The following is a 20,866-nucleotide window of genomic DNA, read 5'->3' as shown; positions in this document are numbered from 1 at the left end:
ACGGTTACTGGATATTGTAGTTCACTGTCTGTTGTTGTGAATGGTTCTTTAGCTCGTTTGGTACAAATAGAACGTCATTTCCCATGAACAAGAAGATTGGTTTAGCGCGTTGTATTGTGGGATTACAACCAAAACCAATCGCTGCTCCGACTGAACAGGTTGTTTTGCTAATCGCAGCTAACCCGCACTCGCCTTTGATAGGCATTGGACATGATACGAGCCTGTTAGCTTTCAACGCTTTATATTACAAAGTCAGGAAAACAAGAATATATGCTTTTTGAAGCTTCCTTCACACGAACATGCATATGAACCAAAGCTAGTGATAGAAAGAATATTTGGTATGAAACATTTAGTGCAATGCAGCACTGTCACATCTATTCCGAAATTTATTAAAACCATTAGGCGGCGCACGCCTAGTACTTTATTTGCACCCAGGCAAGATTATTATTTCCAAGGGAACCGAAAAGCACAAATTTTGCTTCACATGAAGTGTCACAGATAGGCACGGGAAGAGTGGTTTCCCGCAAACACAGACTATTTTAGAGTGCATTTAAAATTATATTGTTTGATCTCTTTTGAGAAACTTTCAAAAATGTATTTAAAGTTATATCCCAAACAATGGTATGTGTTTGGGATGAAGATACTCATAATTCTTACAAGCGAGATTATTTCATGATGAAACCACGTTTATTAATTCCTGGAAGTGTTCTCCCTGCGTTAATTTTACTCAGAGCTGCCCTCTAGTGTTCAAGCACTGGCAAAAGGGGGTGTGACTTCAATCTACTGATTCAGTGAGTACATTGTTGAAACGGAATTGCATTTATTTATTTATTTAATGCACTACAACCTATCCTTCATTGTTATATATTACTAGTATTTTACTGTGCGGGGTAACACTATTTTCTACACCAGACCTTACTGACCAACCACAGAAACCATTTTTATATGGTTATTTGCATATTATTCCCATTGTCATATTTATACTTGAAACTCCAGGTTTCTCAAATTCTCCTTGTGACAGCTCTCTTGAAATACAGTATGTTCAACAATGACAAAGAATCACACGTTCTCCTTCAAAATAATGCTCTTTATTTGCTTTTTGATTTTTTGAAACAATACAACACAGTAGCTCAGTTTGCACAAATGCACCTTCATTTTGAAAGTACAGATCAGGGGCATGTGAATTCTCATTATGAACGGTAACATTTGTTGCTTAGTATCAGAGGTGGACCTGCATGACTTGTTCACACAGATTAGTGGGCAACTCATGGTCAGGAAAAATGATCTGGAACTATGAACTATGAACGGAGCGGATCGTAACTGGGTGGTTTGTAGTTTTGTAATAACATTGATTTAGTAATGCAATCAAAACATCAATTAAACACTTGAAGGGGATGCTACAAAAAAGGGAAAAATGGACTGACCAGTCATGCTCTTTTGCCACTTAACACATCTAAAATCCTTAAAAATACCAGTGCATTTCACACCAGATAACAGATATAGTATGGGCACACACAAAAAAGGATGATCACAGTCTAATCATGAGAAAACAAATAAAGAGTATATTTAGAATTAACAGTGAGGATTCTCTTCAGTTTCCAGAGCACCTATTTTATAAAAGGCATTGTGCAAACAGCATTGTTCAATACTGAGAGGATAGATTAAGAGCACTCAGGCCCTTAATGAAAGAGTCCGTTCCAATTAACATTCTGGGCAGAGTTAATGGCTGCAAACCACAAATGTTCCAAACAGCCAGACTTAGTGCTGGTACAGCTTTAGCCTGTCCTGAAGCTGAAGCACTAATAAGGGTCCTTGGCTCTTGGAAATGCACCAATGAGGTCAGTCCTTAATCTCATCGGTCTCCTCTGAATCCCTTTGTGGTTCTCACACACGGCTCCTGCTTGGTACTTGGCACAGGATGCGCGGCTACCAGTTGATGATGTCCCTGACCCGCCCCCACAGTTTGGTTATCCAAAGGTTGACGCCCAGCTCGGTCAGGTACTGCAGTTCCGGCATGAGCATCTTGCGACACAGCTTGCGGTGTCTCTTGTCGACGTTCTTCTTCAGGTTGTAGCCCATGATGGACTTCTCCCCGATGGGTTGCCAGGGCTGCATGGCCGTCTCCTGGATGCTGCCGGCCTCCACGGCCCGACCGCCCTCGATGCAGACGGCCGCCATCTCCTCGTTCCTCCTGCGGAGCTCCTCCACGTCCCGGGCCATGCGCTCCCTGCCGTACGCCTCCACCTTCCGCCAGAAGGTGGCGTTGAAGTGCTGGTACAGCCTCCAGTCCACCCCGTTCCACTCCAGCGCCCTGGCCTTCAGCTCGGGCGTCAGCTTGGAGACGGTGGAGCCCTTGCGGGCGTTGAGCTTGAAGAAGAGCAGGTCGTCCATCTCCCAGCAGAGGGCGTCCTTGAGCAGGATGAGGGACTCCTCGAAGTGCTCCACCAGCATGACCAGCTGGAAGCGCCGCTCGATGGCCCGGATGCTGTCCTCCACCCGCGGGTCGGCCGGCTCCAGGTTGTTGTCGTAGCCGAAGTCGAAGAACAGCAGGTTCCTGAGGTAGAAGGAGTTGTAGCCCTCGGGGTCGAAGTAGCGGGCCGGGTCCCGCAGGAACTCGGCCAGCTTGTCCTCGCCGGGGATCTTCCAGGTGAAGGGCGCCAGGCGGCCGAAGTAGTGGAAGGAGGACTCGAAGAGCTCGGCGGGGTCCCGCAGGATGGTGACGTAGGCGGTGTCGGCAGGCAGCAGCTTGGCCACCTCGGCCTCGCTGAAGCGCATGTGGTTGCATATGATGTTGAAGCACATGCCGGGCCGGTAGTCCTTCACCTGCGACCGCTGGAAGGGGGAGGGGTAGAAGAAGTCGTTGCGGCTGTCGGGGAAGGCGAACTTGAGCCGGTGCTTCTCGCCGAAGCGGAACAGGATGTTGATGAACGTGCTGCTGGCCGTCTTGTGGGTCTTCATGAACATGACGTCCACCTTCGGCGCGCACGTGCCCGCTTGCCCCGCGGCATTCTGGGAGCCGTTCGACACCGGCAGGGCGCGTGCGCGTGCTCGTGCTGGCCGGTGTGCACAGGAGTAGGGCACTGGGACCCTGTCAATAAAAAAATATGAATTATGAACACAGGTGTTTATGAATACATATACACTGAGCTCCATAAGGTTTGGGACAAAGATGTTTTTCTTTTTGATTTAGTCTGTACTCCACAATTTCTAATCAAACAATTCACATGTGGTTAAAGTACAGATTTTCAAAGGGTATTTTTTAACACCCATTTTTATTTAATTTGGTTGAACCATGTAGAAATTACAGCATTTTTCATACTTAGCCCTCAATTTCAGGGCATTTTAAAATAGAAACATACAACATAGGCAAAAGCAGATCAATCAAATTCGATTAGGTCTATAATGACGATTCATTACATTTTCTTTTTTAGTTGCTCATGATTGTTTGATGCTGTGATTCCAGACTTACTCAGGCACGTCGATTTGGACCTGGGGGGCTGACAGGCAGTAGAGCAGGATCATGCAGCTGGTCAGTAGAGTGCCCAGGACCAGCCCTTTGCACATGGACTTCCACTGCCTCCCCTGCTTGCCTAACATGGTCCCAGCTTGGAGGTCGCCTGGAATTGAAAATAAATCATGACAACGTGCTGCTTTTCAACACAGCCGTTCCTAGCTCGCGTTTAAAACTTCCTGTCGCACATCTGCACTGAAATCTGCATTAACAGACAAAATAACCGTTAAAAACAATTCATCCTAGCCTTTATTGAGTGGATACCCTAATGAGGTCTAGCGCTCGAAATCGCTAACACTGGTTTTTTAACACCGAATGCCAGCGGAAGGTGGAACAGCACACTGTCTCAACATGCAGAATCGCCCCCCTGGTGGTACCTAATTGGCAGTTAATGTGCTCCATGCCCTGGTGCAACCGAAACGTGCTGCGGGTTCGAAGACGTCACTGTTCCAACAAGCAGTCCTTCGCTTCCCTCCCGTGCCCAATTATTTGTGAGTGAATCGCGCTGCCTCTGTCAAACTGCCCGTCCCCCATGAGCGAGGAAATTCCGGTGTGCCCGCATGTTAGGCTTCAGGAAACAGAAGGTGCCGGTTAATTGAGAGACTTAACGGTTCACTAGAGACGATAAGTAGCGCCAGTAGGGGGCGCCACTTAGTCGCTTCTCATTTCAGGCTGGGGAATGCGCCGAGAATGTTTGCTTTAGCAACATCTGTTGAAATCTCCACGCTCGTGTGTGTTTTCAGATAACGTCAACTTTTGACTCTGTGACGTTGCGAACTCGAATGTGTGAACTTTCACTTGTGCTATTGATCCAGAGGCTCAGCGCAATGTGTGTGCCAAAAGGAAATTAAGCATCTGGATGGTGAAGAATCTGAATGAACCAAAACGGAGGGGGAAATATTTTGCCCAAAGGTCAAAACAGTTTAAACTCCATCTATTTATTTTGGAAGCACTTCGCTTTCAGCATGAAGTCTGAAGGCACAGGAAACCATTAGAGACATGGCTCTCATAAATATACACGACTGTTGCGTATTAGGCGATGACTCTTCAAGGTCAACCTAATTTTAAGAGTGTGGCAAATCACCCTTTCGGGTGTTTTAATGCGCCTGGTTTAGCATCCGAATCCACTTAAAATGAAACATAAATTCTCGCCTCAAGGATGTCTGGGGCAAACTATAAAGAGACAAATAGCTTTCAACATATGAGGTCAGAGTAGTTTGTTAAGGGCCCAGGCTGGGCCTCCATGGGCTTTTTTCCCCATTAATATTTAACTGAATGTCAGTTACTGCTACCACTATGCGCAATGAAGCCCTGTGATGGATAGAGTTGCTTCTCACACACTTGCTTAGCCTCGTTTGTCCTTGATTGCCAATACCCGATCGGGAATTGACGATTGACTATGTAACATTTCATGACTGATAACAATACTGAAGATACACCTAAGTATCGCCTTCTATAGTAGGCTATGCGATTGCATGACAAAACGGTTTGCATTTTCTGCACATCCACACCTGTTGAGTGATTTATTTATTTATTTCTATGAAACCTGTTTAATACCAGCTTGAAATTGCATAATTATCTGTATGGAATCCAGAAAGACCACAAAGGACACAGGTAAAGATTTGCATATTAGATACAAACAGGCATCAGCTTAGCCAACCAAATAAATAGCTATTTGTTAGTTCATCGTAACCACAGCTGGGTTATGTTAATCTAAGATGAAAATATTGTCATGCATATTATATACCAACTTGATACTTGGGTTTATCCGCAGTATTGTCATATTGGTATTATGACTGTGAAAGTTGCATTGTTATCTGCCAGTTGTATTCCTGGAAAGCCATCGGAAATCGAGGACAAACAAGGCAAAAAAAAAGAAAAGAAAAAGTCTGTGAAAAGCAACCCTATCCATCTATATTGTCCCCTTCGAGTCATTTCAAGTGTTATATGGAACCGATATCGTTTCTGTGCTATTTGACCGTTCGCTGAATAATTTATCAGTGCGGAATCTGATCCTGTCCAAATAAAGAGATTCTCCCCTCAATGGCACGAAACCAGATAGCTACAGGAGACGACGTGGGAACTGGCTCAGCATAAAAAGGTAATGCTGCTGCTCTTTTGGGTCGAGCTTAAGTATTTCATTAGCGAAAGTGCCAGTTCCAGGAGACCAATTCATCAAAACTACTGCGGTCGTGTAACATTCTAAGGAGTCCATTAGATCTGGGCCCCGCCTTTATTCAAACAAGTGACATCGCGTCACCCAAAAAACATGTATTTTTAAGTATTTCTGAAGGGTCACCGTGGCATGAACACACTGCATTTTAGGATTTCTTTTTTTTTTTTCCTGGACTAATGGTGCGTGGATAAAAGAATAACCTTTCCAAGAAAAGGCAAATTTTTTTTTTTTTTTTGTTTTTGTTTTCCATTTCTGCTGCTTTGTCTCCGGCTCGTGAAAGAGCCATTATGGCTGTATAGAGGGAGCATTCTCAAACCCTTTCAGAGCCCTGTGTGACAGGAGACATTTGAGCACTGGTCTCAGTTCAGCTCAGGGGGGGGGGGTGGGGGGGTGCTGTGAGGGGTGTTGGGGGGGGGGGGGCGGTTAGGGGTGTTGGATTAATAGTGCTGCCTGGCTTGCACATGACCTTAGATCCTAGGTTCTGCCTCATTATTATTAGCCTGTCACTCTCCAGAGGGATGTGCACTAAGTAAACTCCGCTGAACTCCCAGTGGTTTGGTAATTAGGACCTCCTGATTTTCATCACGCTTTGAAAACACGGCTTAACAGGAACTCCAGAAAGAACACATGACACTGGAGCATCCCTTTGCCTCCTTCATTATGCCCTTCGATTATTATTTCATTTTTAAAAATTGTTCGCAACTCAGCAAGACCCCGTTCCTCAATGTCACTGACTCATATTCATTATATTAAGAATACCATCCTACCGTCCCATTTCTCCCATCCTACAAACAACACTGCACATTCACATCAGCTGTCTGACCGCTGTCAGTAACTACTGATCTAGAAGCTACAGTCTTCATCACTGAATAAACAGGGGGGGGAAAAAATCATACAAGGTGTTCGATAAAGTACAGGTACACTGCATTTTAAAAAATATAAAAAGAATAAGAATGCCACTTGATTTTTAAAAAATCACAAATGCCAGATAAAAAAAAAAGATCCCCAAAAAAGATCTCTACAAAAAGGTTCATGTTGGTGTCATGCCATGCATGAGGGATAGACTGCGTTCAACAAAGCCCCACTTTTTCCCCCAACAGAGGTTTTCCTGACAGCGGACAGTGTTTAGCACATCATTGAATCTCGTAATAGCGGTGGGCTTGTCCCGCATCCATATCTAGATAATCCACGCACTGTTTGCGTCTGCCACTAGACGCAAAAAAAGCTTTCAGCTTTATCAGGGAGAAATCTGGGTAATTGCAACAGCTCCTGTGGATACCTGCGAGAGGTAATCTGTTGTCATAACATTTAACGTTGAGGGAAATTTCTTTGAAAACACCCCTGGGTAAACAAGCATTATTCTGTGCTGGAATTTTAACAACGCGCAGCGGAGTTCATTTCGCAAAATCTGAAGTGTTTTAACTGAGTCTGTGTGAGCCCAAGTAGCAGTTATACGAGGGATTTTGAATTTTTCCTGTAACCTTTCATAACCCTTTTCCCGATGTGACTGATACACATAAAGAACTAGACATCTGAGTGCTAGTGTTGAAGCGCATAGGGTTTCGAATCCAGCTTTATTTCATAATGACAGGGCTGGATAAACTCAGCTGGAGCTCCTGCACATCTATTAGTATCAGATACATTTCCGTGGGAGCCAGAAACAGTCAGTATGTCAGAACGATATCAACTTTCACACCAGCGATTAAACCAAATGCCAAAACGACATCCACGCTCATCTCATTAAAAAAAAAAAAGCAAGAGAGATACTTTACCTCGCAGAGCATAGATCCAAAAAGCGTGCGCCAAACTTCAAACTAACAAAAGTCCTGCAGAACTTCAAAAAATTGAAGTTTAAAAAAAGGACACGGTTGACGATCCTTTCCCAAACGCTGGGCTGTCCCCGGCGGTCACCTGACAGGTGGAAACTCGCCCCCTCTCTCCCCGCTTCGGGCCGGCGGCAGGCTCAGCGGCCCGCTGCTTTAGCTTAAATCCTGGGAGGTGCGTGCGCTGTCAGCTGTTCCGCTGTGCGCCAGGCTGACAATGTCCCCCCCCACCCTCTCCCTCCTCCCTCCTCCCTCCTCCTCCTCCTCTGCTCTCGTTTGCTCTCCGCAGGGGGCTCCCCCCCCCTTCACCGCTGATGCACCTCTGCTCCGCTTCGAACGCTCGGCGCGAAACGCCTGCTGCCACTTGGGGGGGGGGGGTGTGGTGGGAGTTCAGCGTGTCAAGCACTGCGACGTCATCCGAGCCTGGGGACCAGTACTTATCGTGTGTACGCATGCAAGTGCGCGAGCGTGTGCGTGTGTGTGCGTGTGTGACAGAGAGAGAGAGAGAGAGAGAGAGGGAGAGAGGGAGAGGAAAAGAGAGAGAGAGAGAGAGAGAGAGAGGCAGGGGGCAGAGGCTTATTCTGCTCTAGCACAGAGAGCCATTGACAGAGAGGCGCATCAGAGGAAGCAGGCAGCGGGGAGCTGACGGGGGGGGTGGGTGACCAGCATGACAAGAACAAGTGCTGTGCGTTTCAGAATGCACCGCAAACAAAGAGCATGACTGTAGCAAGTGACAGTGCATGACCCCCCCCTTTTCACGTTAGAATTCTGATCAGGGCACCTGTCAGGACACACAATTCGCGAGAGTTTTTTATGGAGTTAATCTGTAAAAATTTCTTTGAATCGCGATAATAAAAAGCGTGTTTACGACGGTTAAAGGTGAAGAAGAGCGCGGTGATGGGCAGGCTGCTGGGTCAGACGTGCGAGAGCTGTGTTTCCTGCGAGAGCTGTGCTTCCGCGTCGCGAGACCAGCTGGAGCTGAAGCGGCCTCGTCCGAGCCGATGTGCCCGCTGTCGCTGGAGCGGCCCGATCCCTCCCTACGGCCGGGAGGAGGGGTGGGGTGGGGGGGATGTGACATGTGTCCCAGCTAGCTGCCCTCCCCCCTCCCCCCTCCCCATCCTGCCCCGGGCCCAACACTCGCGCTTTTGTGCGACACAGAGCTCGTGTGAGAGTGCCAGGCCGAGCAGTGGACTGGGCGGGTATGTGCGGAATGCAGAGAGGGCATGGAGGAGTGGGGGGGGGTGGGGGGGAATACTGAGACCGGGGGGCATGACAAGCGCCCCCGGAGGCCGAATCACACAGCCCGGGGCTAGGCGGGACACGCCGCCTCCCCGTCACGGATGTGCAAGAGCACCCCAAGCCCCGCCCCAGTCACACGCCTGACCTTAACCCCGCCCCTGCCGACCCCCGAGCCCTGGTTTTCGGATGCCAAGGCACAGTGGGCCCGCTGCCCCGCGAGCGTACGTCCCAGGAACGCTCTGTGACAGAGGGAGGAACGCGAACGCATCACGGGGTCAATAAATTATTCAGCGATTCTGAAGCCGCGGGGAACTGGACTCCAGCTCTACCACATGAAGCAACAGTAAGCAACTTGTTAAACTTCCAAACTTATTTGTGTACGAACTACTCATACAAATCTATGAGGCACACGGCAAAATAATTAAATCATTTATCATCAAACTTTATTGGGAGTTTTAAAACGATGGAGTGGGTGCTCGGTGATGCGACTTGTTTTCATTGGGTGTGGCAGCTCCCACCAAATGCCTCGTCGGGGGTGCAGTCACCTCAGTGACAAGAGATGCGCAAATAAAAAACACAGATTGAGCAGGGCTCAAGGTTCAGCTTCATCTCATTTTATTACTGTTCTCACAGACTGAATCGCTCATAAAACAGATATATTACAGCAAAACAGGGTGACGGTCGACCGGTTAAGGTTTGGCCGAAATTCAATGCCCAACGGACAGTCCTTTCCAACGTCCCAAACAGATCAGGACCCAAAGCATCTTTCCCACTTCACATCCAAAAAAAAAACTCCAGAAGAGTTGTGTGCTCACTGTTAGAATGGTTGATCGTCAAGTTCCACACTTGACGTGTCCGAGGACCATCAGAGAGCATGTGCAAGCACACACAAACACACAGGACAACACTCCACCATCCTCGAAGCTGCAATAAAAACCTTTAACATGGAACATGTGCAGACTGTACTCTCCTAAAAAAAAGAGAGTGTATTTTCATATCGATAAAATAATACAGTCCTAGAGCAAGCCGGGGGTGTGGCTCCCTCCCATGGTGGTTACTGTTTTTTGGCCTTCTTCTTCTTCTTGTCAGCCTTCGTGGCGTCTTCGTGAGCTTTTCGCTTGGCGGCCAGCTTGTTTGCCTGCAGGGGTGAAAGAGAGACTGGTTAATGAATAGAGGAGGTATTGAGCTTGACTGGGTTTGAACACACACTGACCACTTGAAGGTCATTTAGCCTCAAATGGCTATTTTATATTTTTAACAATGCGGTTTTTCCACTGCCGAGTATTCTTTACCCCATTGACAGTTACCGTCACTCAGTAGCAAGAAGGTAGTTTGAGCAGAACTGAAGATAAACCTGCTGTACATGACACCCCAAAAGGTTTCCCAGAAACCAACCAAAGTGGCCTCTTCTTAGTATTCCTCCACACAAATCTATGGAGATTTTTTTTTTTTTTTAGCAGAGCCCCAAGAATCCCCCGCCCCCCCCCCCACTGCTGTCGTACAGCTCCAAGGAGACTCAGGACCGAAAAGGCCAGACTTACCTCTCTGACCTTCCTCTTCTTGCCAAACATGATCTTGTCGTAAAGGTACTTCTCTTTCTTCTTCATCATCATGATGGCCAGACGTTTCTCCTCTGCCTTCTCCTCCTGCTCGGTCCGCATCCTGTTCTCCACCTTGGCCTTGCCTGGGGTCACCTTCACCGACAGAGCCTGCAATGACATCATCGTTTATCAGTGCACACGGTAAGAAAACCTGATTGGTTCATTTTCCCGCCAAGTGGCTCTGAGAAGCCGCCAAACTCCACCCACCTTGCCCTGAGACCTCTGCCTCTCCATCGCCTTCAGGTTCTTCTCATCAGCCAGCTCTTCATCATCCATCTCCTCTTCCTCATCTCCTTCTTCCTCATCATCATCCTCGTCATCTTCATCTTCTTCTTCTTCCTCATCATCTTCCTCCTCCTTTTCTCTTTCTGGAAGTGGATCAATTTTAGTTTTCAAACTATGCCCTCCACACCCCTGTCACTCAAAGCAAATCTTACAGGAATGAAACACACTGAAGTATATCACAAGTATGAACTTTCTGGACAATAAAAACACTTTTCACAGCAGCATAACTGCAAAATGTTGTAGCACCTTGATCATAAACACCAAGGGAGTCACCGCATTTAACTTTGCAGCAGTCATGCAACAGAAGGCCGTACCCAATCATTTTTCACTCCCGATGACCACATGACTCCAGAAAGGGGTGGAGCTCGGGGGGGGGGGGTCTTACCTGGCCGCTCCCCGCGCTGCAGGGCCATCAGTTTGAGCTTCTCCGGCGGGACGTAGTCCCCGTCCTTCTCCTCCACGAAGGGGGACAGGTGCGGGGGCAGCACCACGCCCGGGAAGTAGTCCACCACCGGCAGGAGCAGCTTGCCGTTGACCGAGTCGAACACCCACTGCGGCTGCACGTAATACCTGTGAGGATTAGAGCAGGTGTCCGTCACCCAAACCCTTCCCCCTTTCACAACAGCGCAGGTGTGCGACACCAAAAGCCTTCCCCCCTTTCACAACACAGCAGGTGTGCATCACGCAAAGCCTTCCCCCTTTCGCATCTCCACTGGGGGGTGGGGGGGGTGTTTTACTGCAGGCCCGAGGGTAACGGCCGACCTCTAATACATTCATCCATCAAAATAACTCAAAGAGAAAACACCCAAATTAAAGCTTAAAATAGTTATATAATTTGTAGTAAGTTCATTCGTCCTTCAGCGGTGGAAAGACTGGGTTCGTGGCAGAGAACAATGGCATGCGTGACTCCAGCCCCGCCCACAGGATACAGCGGGAGACGGGGGGCCTCCGAGCCCCGTACCCCTGAAAGAGGGCATTGTGGGTCCGTGCCGGCTCCGAGGGGGGGGGCGGGGGTGGGGGGGGGTGTGAGAGAGAGAGCAGGAATGCTGGCGGGGAAAGGGTGCACACTGTTCTTTCAGACATCTGGACAGAATACGGACAAGGGGTGGCACCGAGGACGGACGGCTCCGACCACAACGTCCGAAGGCGAGACGTAAAACCGCTCGGCCTGAAAAGCCGCCGATAATTAGCCGTTAATTAGCCACTAATTTCACAGGAGCGTAACTCTGAAAGTAACGTTCCGTTGCCGTTGTTTAAGGCCTTGACATCACTGTTTGGACAGACGGCGGACATGTTGCGTGTCTCTCTTATCCCATGGGGACGGTCCCTTGAGTCCTGTTCCCGCTCAGTACTCCCATACTGCTGCCCTACAGGCCGAGATGGGTTACGCTATGTAACGTAACGTAACGTAAAACAACATAACATAACATAACGACAGGAACAACAACAATGCTCGCCATTTTCCTGACTAAATGTCACAGTCACACAGAGACGGGGCCAAAGCGCCTCATTTCAATTCAGAGCAGGCTGCCCCAGCAACATCCTTTTAAAAATAGATATTTGTAAATATAAACGTGCGTTTCATAAACAATTCGTTCCGTCTCACATTTTGCTGAAATCTGTGGACCGCATGATAGTGGTCAGTCCCATTTTAATTCTGTCCATTTAAGAGATGAGCTGAAATTCTATTTGTTCATTGAGAAATCGCCACAGAACTGCAGTTCATTAGCTTTACCGACTGAACTGAAATGGAGCTGGCCCTAGCCCGACAGACAGGGTCAAACCAGCCCCTCAGAAGCCCCATGAATGAACTACAACTGCTGTTGAACATGACTGGGTCTCACCTGTTGATGTACTGCTGGTCAGTGTTGGGTCTGTCAACAATCTGATGCGTGATGCTCTGATCTGTGACATCATAAGTACCTCCGATACAGAGGGACTTGTCCCAGGACACCTGTGCCCCAAAACACCTGGAGGAGACAGGTACACACACACACAGTGCTTAAACCATTCATGACCAGCACAATAACCATGGATGACATCATAGACTAATGCCCTATTTAGAGAAGGGAGACAGCATCAGCAAGCAGTTTGAACGCGTTTCAGTTAGGAATTCAAACACGTTTCAGTTAGGAGTTTGAACGCGTTTCATTCAGGAGTCTGAACACATTTTAGTTCGGAGTTTGAATGCGTTTCAGTTAGGAATTCAAACACGTTTCAGTTCGGAGTTTGAATGCGTTTCAGTTAGAAGTTTGAACGAGCTTCCAACGTGGGCTGACAGTGGCTGGAGTGGGTTTGATGTCTTGTAGTATGGTGTGACAGATGAGTCCTCTGACATCTTGGCTATACCACATTTCACGTTCCTGAGAGTAACGCTCTGTGACAGCAGGTCCCTCTGGATAACTTAATGTGATGTGATGTAATGTGATGTAATGTACTGTAATGTACTGTAATGTGATGTAATGTGATGTAATGTACTGTAACGTGATGTAATGTAATGGCAGCTGAAGTAAAGACCACTCTGTTTCCTCACCGCAGCACGAACGCCATTGGCTCTCTCGGCACCTCCCTGTTGAGGAAGAATTTGAGGCCTTCAAAGAGCTTCTTCTGAGCGTCCTGCTCTTTCTGCAGCTTCTCCCTGGCCTCCAGCACTTCTGCGTCCTCCTGGAGAGAGAGAGAGTGAGAGGGTTAGAGAGAGAGACAGATGGAGAGACAGAGAGAGATGGAGAAGGCAGAGGGAGGGAGAAAGAGAGAGGAAGAGGAGAGTGCGAGAGAGCGAGAAAGAGAAGAGAGGGAGGGAAAGAGAGGAGAGGGAGGGAGAGATAGGGAGGGAAGCAGAGGGAGGCAGAGGGATGGAGAGGGAGAGAGGGAGAAGGAAGAGGGAGGGAGAGAGAGACATGGAGAGAGAGAGAGGGAAGGGAGACAGAGAGGAGCATTCCAGCTGAGACTGGAGGGAATCCACCAGGGTTTCATCATTATGTTTTCAACGCCTCGGCACAGAAGCCATGGAGATGCGCTCCCTCATACGACACCTCCTCTCTCACCGCTACGCGTTTGGGGAGAGAGAGGGAGCGCGGACTGCCCAACATTTCACACCCCCAGGCATGTTTACAAACTAACAATGACACTGCAGTTTCCCCTGCTTTAAAACGCACCGAAGCGATCAGCGCTCCTTCGCAAATGACTGATTAATGAATCCTACATTAAAATATGGACTATGGACTAATGTGGAATGTGTTTTGTGGTGCAGACTGTTAGCAGACCGTTTATAGTAAGACTGCCATTTGGGAATTCTGCAACAAGCCACTGTGGGATTTTTATGGCTATACATGCACACTGATTAACATCAAAACCCACTTTGTGAGCAAATAAAACACAAGCACTGGGATGAAAGATCGCCGTGCACCGCTTGCAAGGGACTGGATCCACTGTTAAAGGCACAGACGCTAGTCTGTGAGAGAACGCCTGAACGGTCTGAAACACGCCATCTAAAAACACGGATACGCGATATCCTCAAAGCAGACGATCCCCTCGGCTTTTTCACGGGCCCCCAAATCCCAGTTTAGGAACCCAGACAGGGATGGGGTCTTTTTGTACGCCAAACCCGGAAGTTTCTTCTGCTCTGGTTTTTCTGGCCAGATTTCCAGTGCCTTTTTTGGGCCCGTAGAGATCTCGATTTCCGCACAAAATAAGGTCTGCTGCTTATGTTAACCGCCGACCTAATTTTCTGCAGAAATCGAGAACCCTGCAGGGGTTAAAAAAAAAAGGCCAAGGAACCATCGCGGAAGAAACTTCCAGGTCGGCACACGAAACGACGTCATCACTGTAACACTAGATTGTGCTACACAGCTCAGATATTAAAGGGCTGTAATCTAGTATGTCGCAGAACAAAACTTTAATCCCAGACCTTATTTCCTGGCGAAATAGAAATCCTTATGGGAGAAAAAAAAAAAAAAAGCGTTGGAAATCTGCCGAGAGAACCCATGGGTCACAAATGTCACCTCACTTGCGGGTTTTAGGACTACAAAACGGTAACTTCCTGTTCCTTTAATTCCCAGCCCCCCCCTCCCCAGGGAGAAATGCGGCCGGGCTGCTCACCCCCTCCGCAGGGAACTGGTCCAGCTGTGCTTCCTCCTCCTCAGCCGTGGGGACGACTCGGGCGAGGCTAGCGCTTAGCGCCGCTAGTTTCTGAAAGGCAAGAGAGGGGGGGTCACCAATCACGTTCAACTACAGCCCCCCTATCAACGGTCTGAACTCAAGGGTAGATTGACAATCATAGTGACCATCCACGCACAGTACAATGCCTCTAAGGGTAGACTGACCTACAGTGCGCTGAGTCGGAGAACCTGAGGCAGTCACCCATTGGACAGCTGCTGTTTCTTTCCACCTTAAAACTCGCAACCAATTCTAACCACTAAGGCGTGAGGTCACAAATATGCAATTAGAATGTTCTCAGCTGAACATTCTAATGCCGATGGCACAATCACTATTGGTAATTGCATGCAACAGAGTTCTAGAACACGGGACTTAGAAATGTGAAAAATCAGTCCAAGAAAACCTACTCTTCAAAGGGTGACAATAAAGAATGTGCCCTCAGTACACTGAGACGGAACATGAAGACATTTGAACATCGCCGAGATGGCGGTACCTCGAGGTAGCTCTCCGAGTCCATGGCGTAGTCTTCCTCGAACTCGGCCTTCAGCTCTGCCTCGGCCTTGATGTCCAGCTGGAGGCGGGGGGGAAAAGTTATGGGGTGAGGGGGGTTTAAGGCCATGGTACGATACTGCAGGGGGTCCCGTTCTCTTTGACTTTATGCCTCTTTCCCACCTGCACTCAGACCCCCCTCCCTGCACACTGGCCCCCCCACCAAAACCTTAAACCTTTAATCCCAAAAGTACAGCAGGTCAGTTGGCATGGCCACCGGACCACATGCTTTCTCTGACCTGCCTCTGACCCTCAGTGCAAATATGGGCGTTCACAGACTTGCCTGACAAAAAACATTCACTCTTATTGCACTCAGCCTGCAAAACCATTAAATATTAAATATTCAGATAATATCTGGTCGTTTCGAAAGCGGTTAATGAGGACAGAGCGATAGCGCCTGCAAGGTGAAAGGCTACCTTGGGGGGGTAGAGCAGATTGGCTACTGTACCGTGGGGGGGTAGAGCAGATTGAGAGACTGGTAGAGACGGAAGTTGACGAAGCCCAGCAGTGTGGTGTAGAACTCCGTGAAGGTAGCCATTACTCTGTAGTCCACGTCTGTCGGGTGCTGGAAGAGGAAAGGGGGAACCTCGTCAAGATGGGGTGCCAGAACCTTTGTGACATCCAGTACCCACAACACCAAGACTACCCTTACACAACACACAGGGTACAAATCCATAGTGGAGCAGTATCCAATAGTACTGTGCAGATAGACTGACAATGATGTTCACATCTGTGCAATTACACCCAGGGCTTGTGTCACGTTAAGTGACGTTAAGCAAACGTTCAGGTAACCGTTTTCGGTAACTGTTTTTTCCCCCAATCCCATTGCATCTGCCAAAATAAATAATCTTTTTAAAAAAATTAGATTACAGACTGCTTGCATCAAAAAAAAAGTGTCAAAATGGCGATCTAAAGGGCTGCTTCATAAAACATTTTTTAAGGTGCTCGTTAGCTAGCCGCCACACGGCTGCTCGATTGTGACCGCGGTAAAGCCGGGTGACATCATTTCATTTTTTTAACGTCGGGCTACTGCGCTACCAAGCTCTCGGTGGATTTGCCAGCGCGGACGAGGCCGATCCTTATCTCTCGGTGCGGATGACGCTGTCGTTGCCCCTCAGTTTATGCCCAAGTCACCTGCCGGATGCGACCCGCGCGGTTTACAAAGCCCGCGTTTCAATTACCTCGCTAGCGGTTGCTACCCTACACGTCGTAAATTCCGCTTATGAGTACGATCCGACTGTTTGCTCGCGCCGCCGTCAGCGACGTCGGAGCAGCGGGTCTTGCGACGGGACTTTCCCCCGCCATTTCCCAGGATCATAACGATCCTAACGAGGTTATTTTCCTCACGGTGCTGGGTCAGCGCCAAGCTATTCAGTCGTAATGCAATGGTGACATTGCGCATTTCGTCATCCGTATAATGTGGGGTTTTTTTTTCTAAAACACGGGGCGGGTGGTGATGGAGTGCGGGGGGGGGGAATCATGTAGAGACTGTTTATTAATAAATTAATACAACAGTCAAAAGCCACGCGCATCTCGGAGAATGACAACAGCGCAACTGAAAAATAAATTCACTTTACCTGTGTATTATTATTTTTGGAAACAAGGTCACAAATATAATGGGTTTTGCTTTAGGCTGGCTTTAATGCTTGTGAGGAGAGAGAAAAGGACCAAAATGAACTTTTTTTCTCTGTCATAACCAGTTCAGAAACATTATATGTTGCAGGAGGAACAAAAGTCAATGTTAAAATTCAAATTCTGCTCGAAAAATTGTTTTCAAGCCCCGATTACCCCATCAGAGGGCCATATGGACTAATAACATTCCTTTTGGATAATAATGCTTCTCAAAACTATTAATTATTATTATTTTTTTTTTAATTTGGCTTGTTCCACACAGGAAAGTGAGTTGAATTAAACATTAAGCATGACCCCCCTACTGATTTTTTTGAGATTAGGCATATTTTGCTTGAGAAATGACTCCGGTTTACATCAAACGATGCTTTTGTTAAATCACGTTAACCATTAATACAGAAGCCCATGAACCCAGCAAGTACCTCAAACATGACATCGTCACACTACTATCTCCATGAAGTCAACTCTTTATCTTCAGCAAACAGAATTTCTGTGTCCGTTTCAGACAAAGGGATTGGACAAATCAATTTTCTGTCACAGGGTAACTGAGAAAAGGTGGACAGTAAACTCCGTAACCGATAAAACCTGCTAAAAACATTTGCTGTGATGAGACGAGTCCACAGACTCTCAAACAGTGACAGTTATAGTTTATACTTCACCGATATAGACGTTAATTGATACTTTTTAAAAAGTTGCCCCCCTCCCGCCACCTTCTGACCTCCTACCCCTTCCCAACCATTCGGCTCTCTGAACAAGGGAAAATATATGAATGGTGGGTGTGCCTCCCTTGTTTGAGGAGAAAAAAAAAGTTATTTGCAAGGGCAGTTCAGTGCATGTTTTAAAACTACCAACCCTCAGAAATATTTCACACAGCACAACGCACTGTGTGTCGCACCAGCTCGGAGAGAAGAGGTCTGATGGAAAGGCTACTCGGAGTAGATTAATTCAGCACATGCCACAAAACCACAAAAGCAGTTTTCATGTGTGAGCAGCTGTCAAACAGTACTTACATTGTGGGCAAACTGATAGGGCACCAGCCATGTAATAGGCTGTCCAAGGACTTCTGCCTGGTAGTAAATCCCCTTGATGGACAGGAAAACCTGACAGGGAAACGGATAATGTTAAATGTACACATTGCTTAATGATCTGGTCCAATATGATTACAATGCAAATACAATCTCAAACGCAATGCAGGTGTAAATAACTGGCTGAAACTGGTAATGAATACTCAAGCTGTTCACTGTAAATAACATGGTCAAACAACCCTCTTACGACTGGTAGACACAGTTTGCTCGTACCTTCCTCAGAGAGCGGGATGTTATGATGTAGTTCATCCACTCCACAGATAGGCGGCGACACAGCTGGATGGTCTGCACGTGGCACTTCCCCGTACGGGCGAAGGTGGAGAACAAGAAGCACATGGAGAGGGAGTCGTCGATGTCACGGAGGGCGTCGATGAACGTCGGGTACCTAGCGCGCACACACACGCAAAGAGACGCAAACGCACGTCAGTTTAGCAATTCTGCAGAAAGTCACGACAATATGGACCGGGTGGACACGCAAATTAGCCCGTTATGGCGCAAGAGAGCAAATTAGCGATTAGAACATTCCTGACTGAACATTCTGATGCTGATGTAGCAAATCACTACTGGTAACTTGAAAGCAGTGGAGTTCTAGAACACTGACTTCGAATCTCGGGTTCGGTGAGAACGAGGAACGAGAGCTCCCCCTGCTGTTCACGGGCGGTGCAGCGTCCGGCCTCACCTCTCCTTGATGATGTGATCCAGCTTGTAGCCAGGTTTGTTTTCCCTCAGTCTCTGTACGTTTGTCCATTCCGCTTTTCCGTAGGCCTTTCGCAGCTTACGCACAAACACCTACCACAGACAGGGCAGAAGCAAACTGTCACCGTCTGTCTGTGCCAAAACCAAGTCTGTCCACTCATTTCCCACTGTTCACCAGGGCTCAAGTTCATTCAAGCGTGCACTTTCAATCTATTGGGCCTTGTACTGTGATGTCAGAGGAATCACTGGTCCAACCTGCTGCACAGCAGATTGTTTAAAAAAAAAAAATTAAAAAAAAACAGTACATAGTGATGCAGAGAGAGAAGAATAATTCCATACAATACTCTAGTCAGAATCATCAAATGCCATCTCTGCGGTTACCAATTCTCTCCATTTTCAATTCATGATGCACTGTTAAGTAAAATATATGAATTCCCCTGAATTCCTGCAGTAATACATTTAAATGTATCAGCGTGTCTACTTTCACACCAACAGGGCCCTACAGTGCTCCTATTTCAAGAGCATTTGTTCCTGAAAACCAATTTGTGCTAACTGGAAAAATTATTTAGGAGTTCATCAAGTAACTGGGATGCATTGTGCTCCTTGGATAAAAATACTGGTCACTAGGACATGCTATTCCAGACCAGATTCATCTATGGAGAGTGTGTGGTAGCAATTGCACCAGAAAACAACAGAAATAAAAAGCATTTCAAAATGAGCATAACGGAGTTGATTTAACTGCAATTACAGTATAAATTGAATTAGACAAACTGTACTGGGCACTATGTTATATTTTATGAAAACAGGAACAATGTGTGTTTTTCTAATGACTTGGAAATTCAATTAAATGTGCAGATTAAATGTGCTTTGAAAAAGATCTGCTCTCTGGGTAACGGTTCCTAGCTTCCGTCTACTTAAGACTGAAAGAGATATGCAATGAGATGCAGAGTGAGACGGATTTTTTCCATGCCTTGTACTCTCTGAACTTCCCGACGATTGGCTCGTGCAGAAGGAAGCGGATGTCTTTGAGCAAGTAGAAGGTGCGTGGAGCGGTGGATCCCTTGTTGACCACCTTCTTGTGTTTCGGTTCGTGGGGGTATATTCCTTTCAAAATGCAGAGGCGTCTGCAGAAAGGAGAGCATATTTAACAAGGGAAAATACACTGCATTTTAGCGACTCGTAGAAGGACTTTTGTGTCGATATACAGTACACCGAGAACACATTTCACAAATTGAACGGTGGTCGAATTCGCCTTTCAATACACCAGTAAAAAATAAATTAAACCAACGGGGGCGTTCTTACCTGAAATCGGCTAAACTCAGTTGTAGCTTCTTGCGAGCTTTGTTCCTGGTGATGTAGTTTGCAGCGGAGCCCCTCTCATACTTGTTGGGGGAGAACAGACAATTTAACGTAAGATGGACAGCTCAGTAGTGCTGCACATAGTTGGCCACAATAGAAGGGAGTGACAATATTGAACCTGAGAGTTTCATAGCTTCATTTTTGAAAGCTTTCTGAAAAGACTTGTCACAGTGGAATATCCTTGCTGATAATATCGCTGAGATTGCTCCGCGGTAGCTAACTGTTAGCTGTCCAGCTTGCCCGATCTGGCGATTTAACGTCAGCTAGGCAGCTAGCTAGCTAAGTACACTTTGCAAATTATCGACGCATCGTTAGCTTTACAAAACGTATATATGGCGCTCGTATCAACGTCAAACGTTAAGGTGTACAGAAATACAACTAGTTAGACAGAATAATTACATAATCCAAGAAAAAACTACCGTGTTTAGCTGTTAGCTAAGTACATAGCACCCCATCCTCTAGCTAGCTGTACTGGCCTATCGTTCGACAAATTAGTTCAACTTCGGACTGGTTACACTACTGCTAGCTACATCTTGTTCCTCGTATGTATTAAATATTTATCAACATTTACCTTCTTCTTCTGAAGACCTCCCATTGTTATTTTGGTTAAACTCTTAAGATATTTCACGAAACCGCACACATATACGAATAACACTGCCCTACCAACACATATCACAGGCTGACACACGTGTAGAAGTATGCTTCAAGGACCTATGGCAGTAACAGGCTGTCCGTGGATATGCCTGGGGAGGAAAATC

At 47.1% G+C, this 20,866-nt stretch overlaps 2 protein-coding genes across 3 annotated transcripts; both read right to left on the bottom strand.

The window, feature by feature from the left end:
• Positions 1-1,066: 1,066 nt before the first annotated feature.
• Positions 1,067-7,727, bottom strand: gal3st1a (galactose-3-O-sulfotransferase 1a). Of its 2 annotated transcripts, none has more exons than XM_064353610.1 (3): positions 7,460-7,727; positions 3,470-3,617; positions 1,067-3,088 (listed from the first exon to the last, which is right to left on the bottom strand). In XM_064353610.1, the coding sequence occupies exons 2-3, from the start codon at positions 3,595-3,597 to the stop codon at positions 1,927-1,929; spliced, it is 1,290 nt and encodes a 429-aa protein (XP_064209680.1). In that variant the 5' UTR covers positions 3,598-3,617; positions 7,460-7,727; the 3' UTR covers positions 1,067-1,926. The 2 variants fall into 2 exon arrangements, with proteins under 2 accessions (XP_064209680.1, XP_064209679.1); XM_064353609.1 differs by lacking the exon at positions 7,460-7,727 and adding an exon at positions 3,889-4,471.
• A 1,614-nt stretch (positions 7,728-9,341) lies between these two features.
• Positions 9,342-20,840, bottom strand: pes (pescadillo). The gene is made up of 15 exons (XM_064353607.1): positions 20,680-20,840; positions 20,052-20,131; positions 19,720-19,873; positions 18,733-18,842; positions 18,267-18,438; positions 17,979-18,068; positions 15,788-15,904; positions 15,284-15,361; positions 14,734-14,823; positions 13,169-13,299; positions 12,480-12,605; positions 11,021-11,205; positions 10,558-10,718; positions 10,291-10,458; positions 9,342-9,887 (listed from the first exon to the last, which is right to left on the bottom strand). Exons 1-15 carry the CDS (start codon positions 20,701-20,703, stop codon positions 9,804-9,806), a joined length of 1,770 nt encoding a protein of 589 aa, XP_064209677.1. The 5' UTR covers positions 20,704-20,840; the 3' UTR covers positions 9,342-9,803.
• Positions 20,841-20,866: the final 26 nt, after the last annotated feature.

This window comes from Anguilla rostrata, chromosome 10 (assembly GCF_018555375.3).
Source record: "Anguilla rostrata isolate EN2019 chromosome 10, ASM1855537v3, whole genome shotgun sequence".
Lineage (NCBI taxonomy): Eukaryota > Metazoa > Chordata > Actinopteri > Anguilliformes > Anguillidae > Anguilla > Anguilla rostrata.
The sequence above is the reverse complement of the archived record's forward strand: the minus strand, read 5'-3'. Positions and strand labels throughout refer to the sequence as shown.

What these genes read in the sequence shown, in the direction of transcription:
- gal3st1a (XM_064353609.1), bottom strand. Translation starts at nt 3,913, where the DNA reads ATGGAGCACATTAACTGCCAATTAG. An exon ending in GCACATTAACTGCCAATTAG is followed by an intron (nt 3,618 to 3,888) that starts GTACCACCAGGG and finishes TTTCAATTCCAG; the next exon opens with GCGACCTCCAAGCTGGGACC. An exon ending in GTCCAAATCGACGTGCCTGA is followed by an intron (nt 3,089 to 3,469) that starts GTAAGTCTGGAA and finishes TTTTATTGACAG; the next exon opens with GGTCCCAGTGCCCTACTCCT.
- pes (XM_064353607.1), bottom strand. Translation starts at nt 20,703, where the DNA reads ATGGGAGGTCTTCAGAAGAAGAAG. An exon ending in CCTATCAGTTTGCCCACAAT is followed by an intron (nt 15,905 to 17,978) that starts GTAAGTACTGTT and finishes TTCCTCTTCCAG; the next exon opens with CACCCGACAGACGTGGACTA. An exon ending in ACCAGTTCCCTGCGGAGGGG is followed by an intron (nt 13,300 to 14,733) that starts GTGAGCAGCCCG and finishes CTCTCTCTCCAG; the next exon opens with GAGGACGCAGAAGTGCTGGA.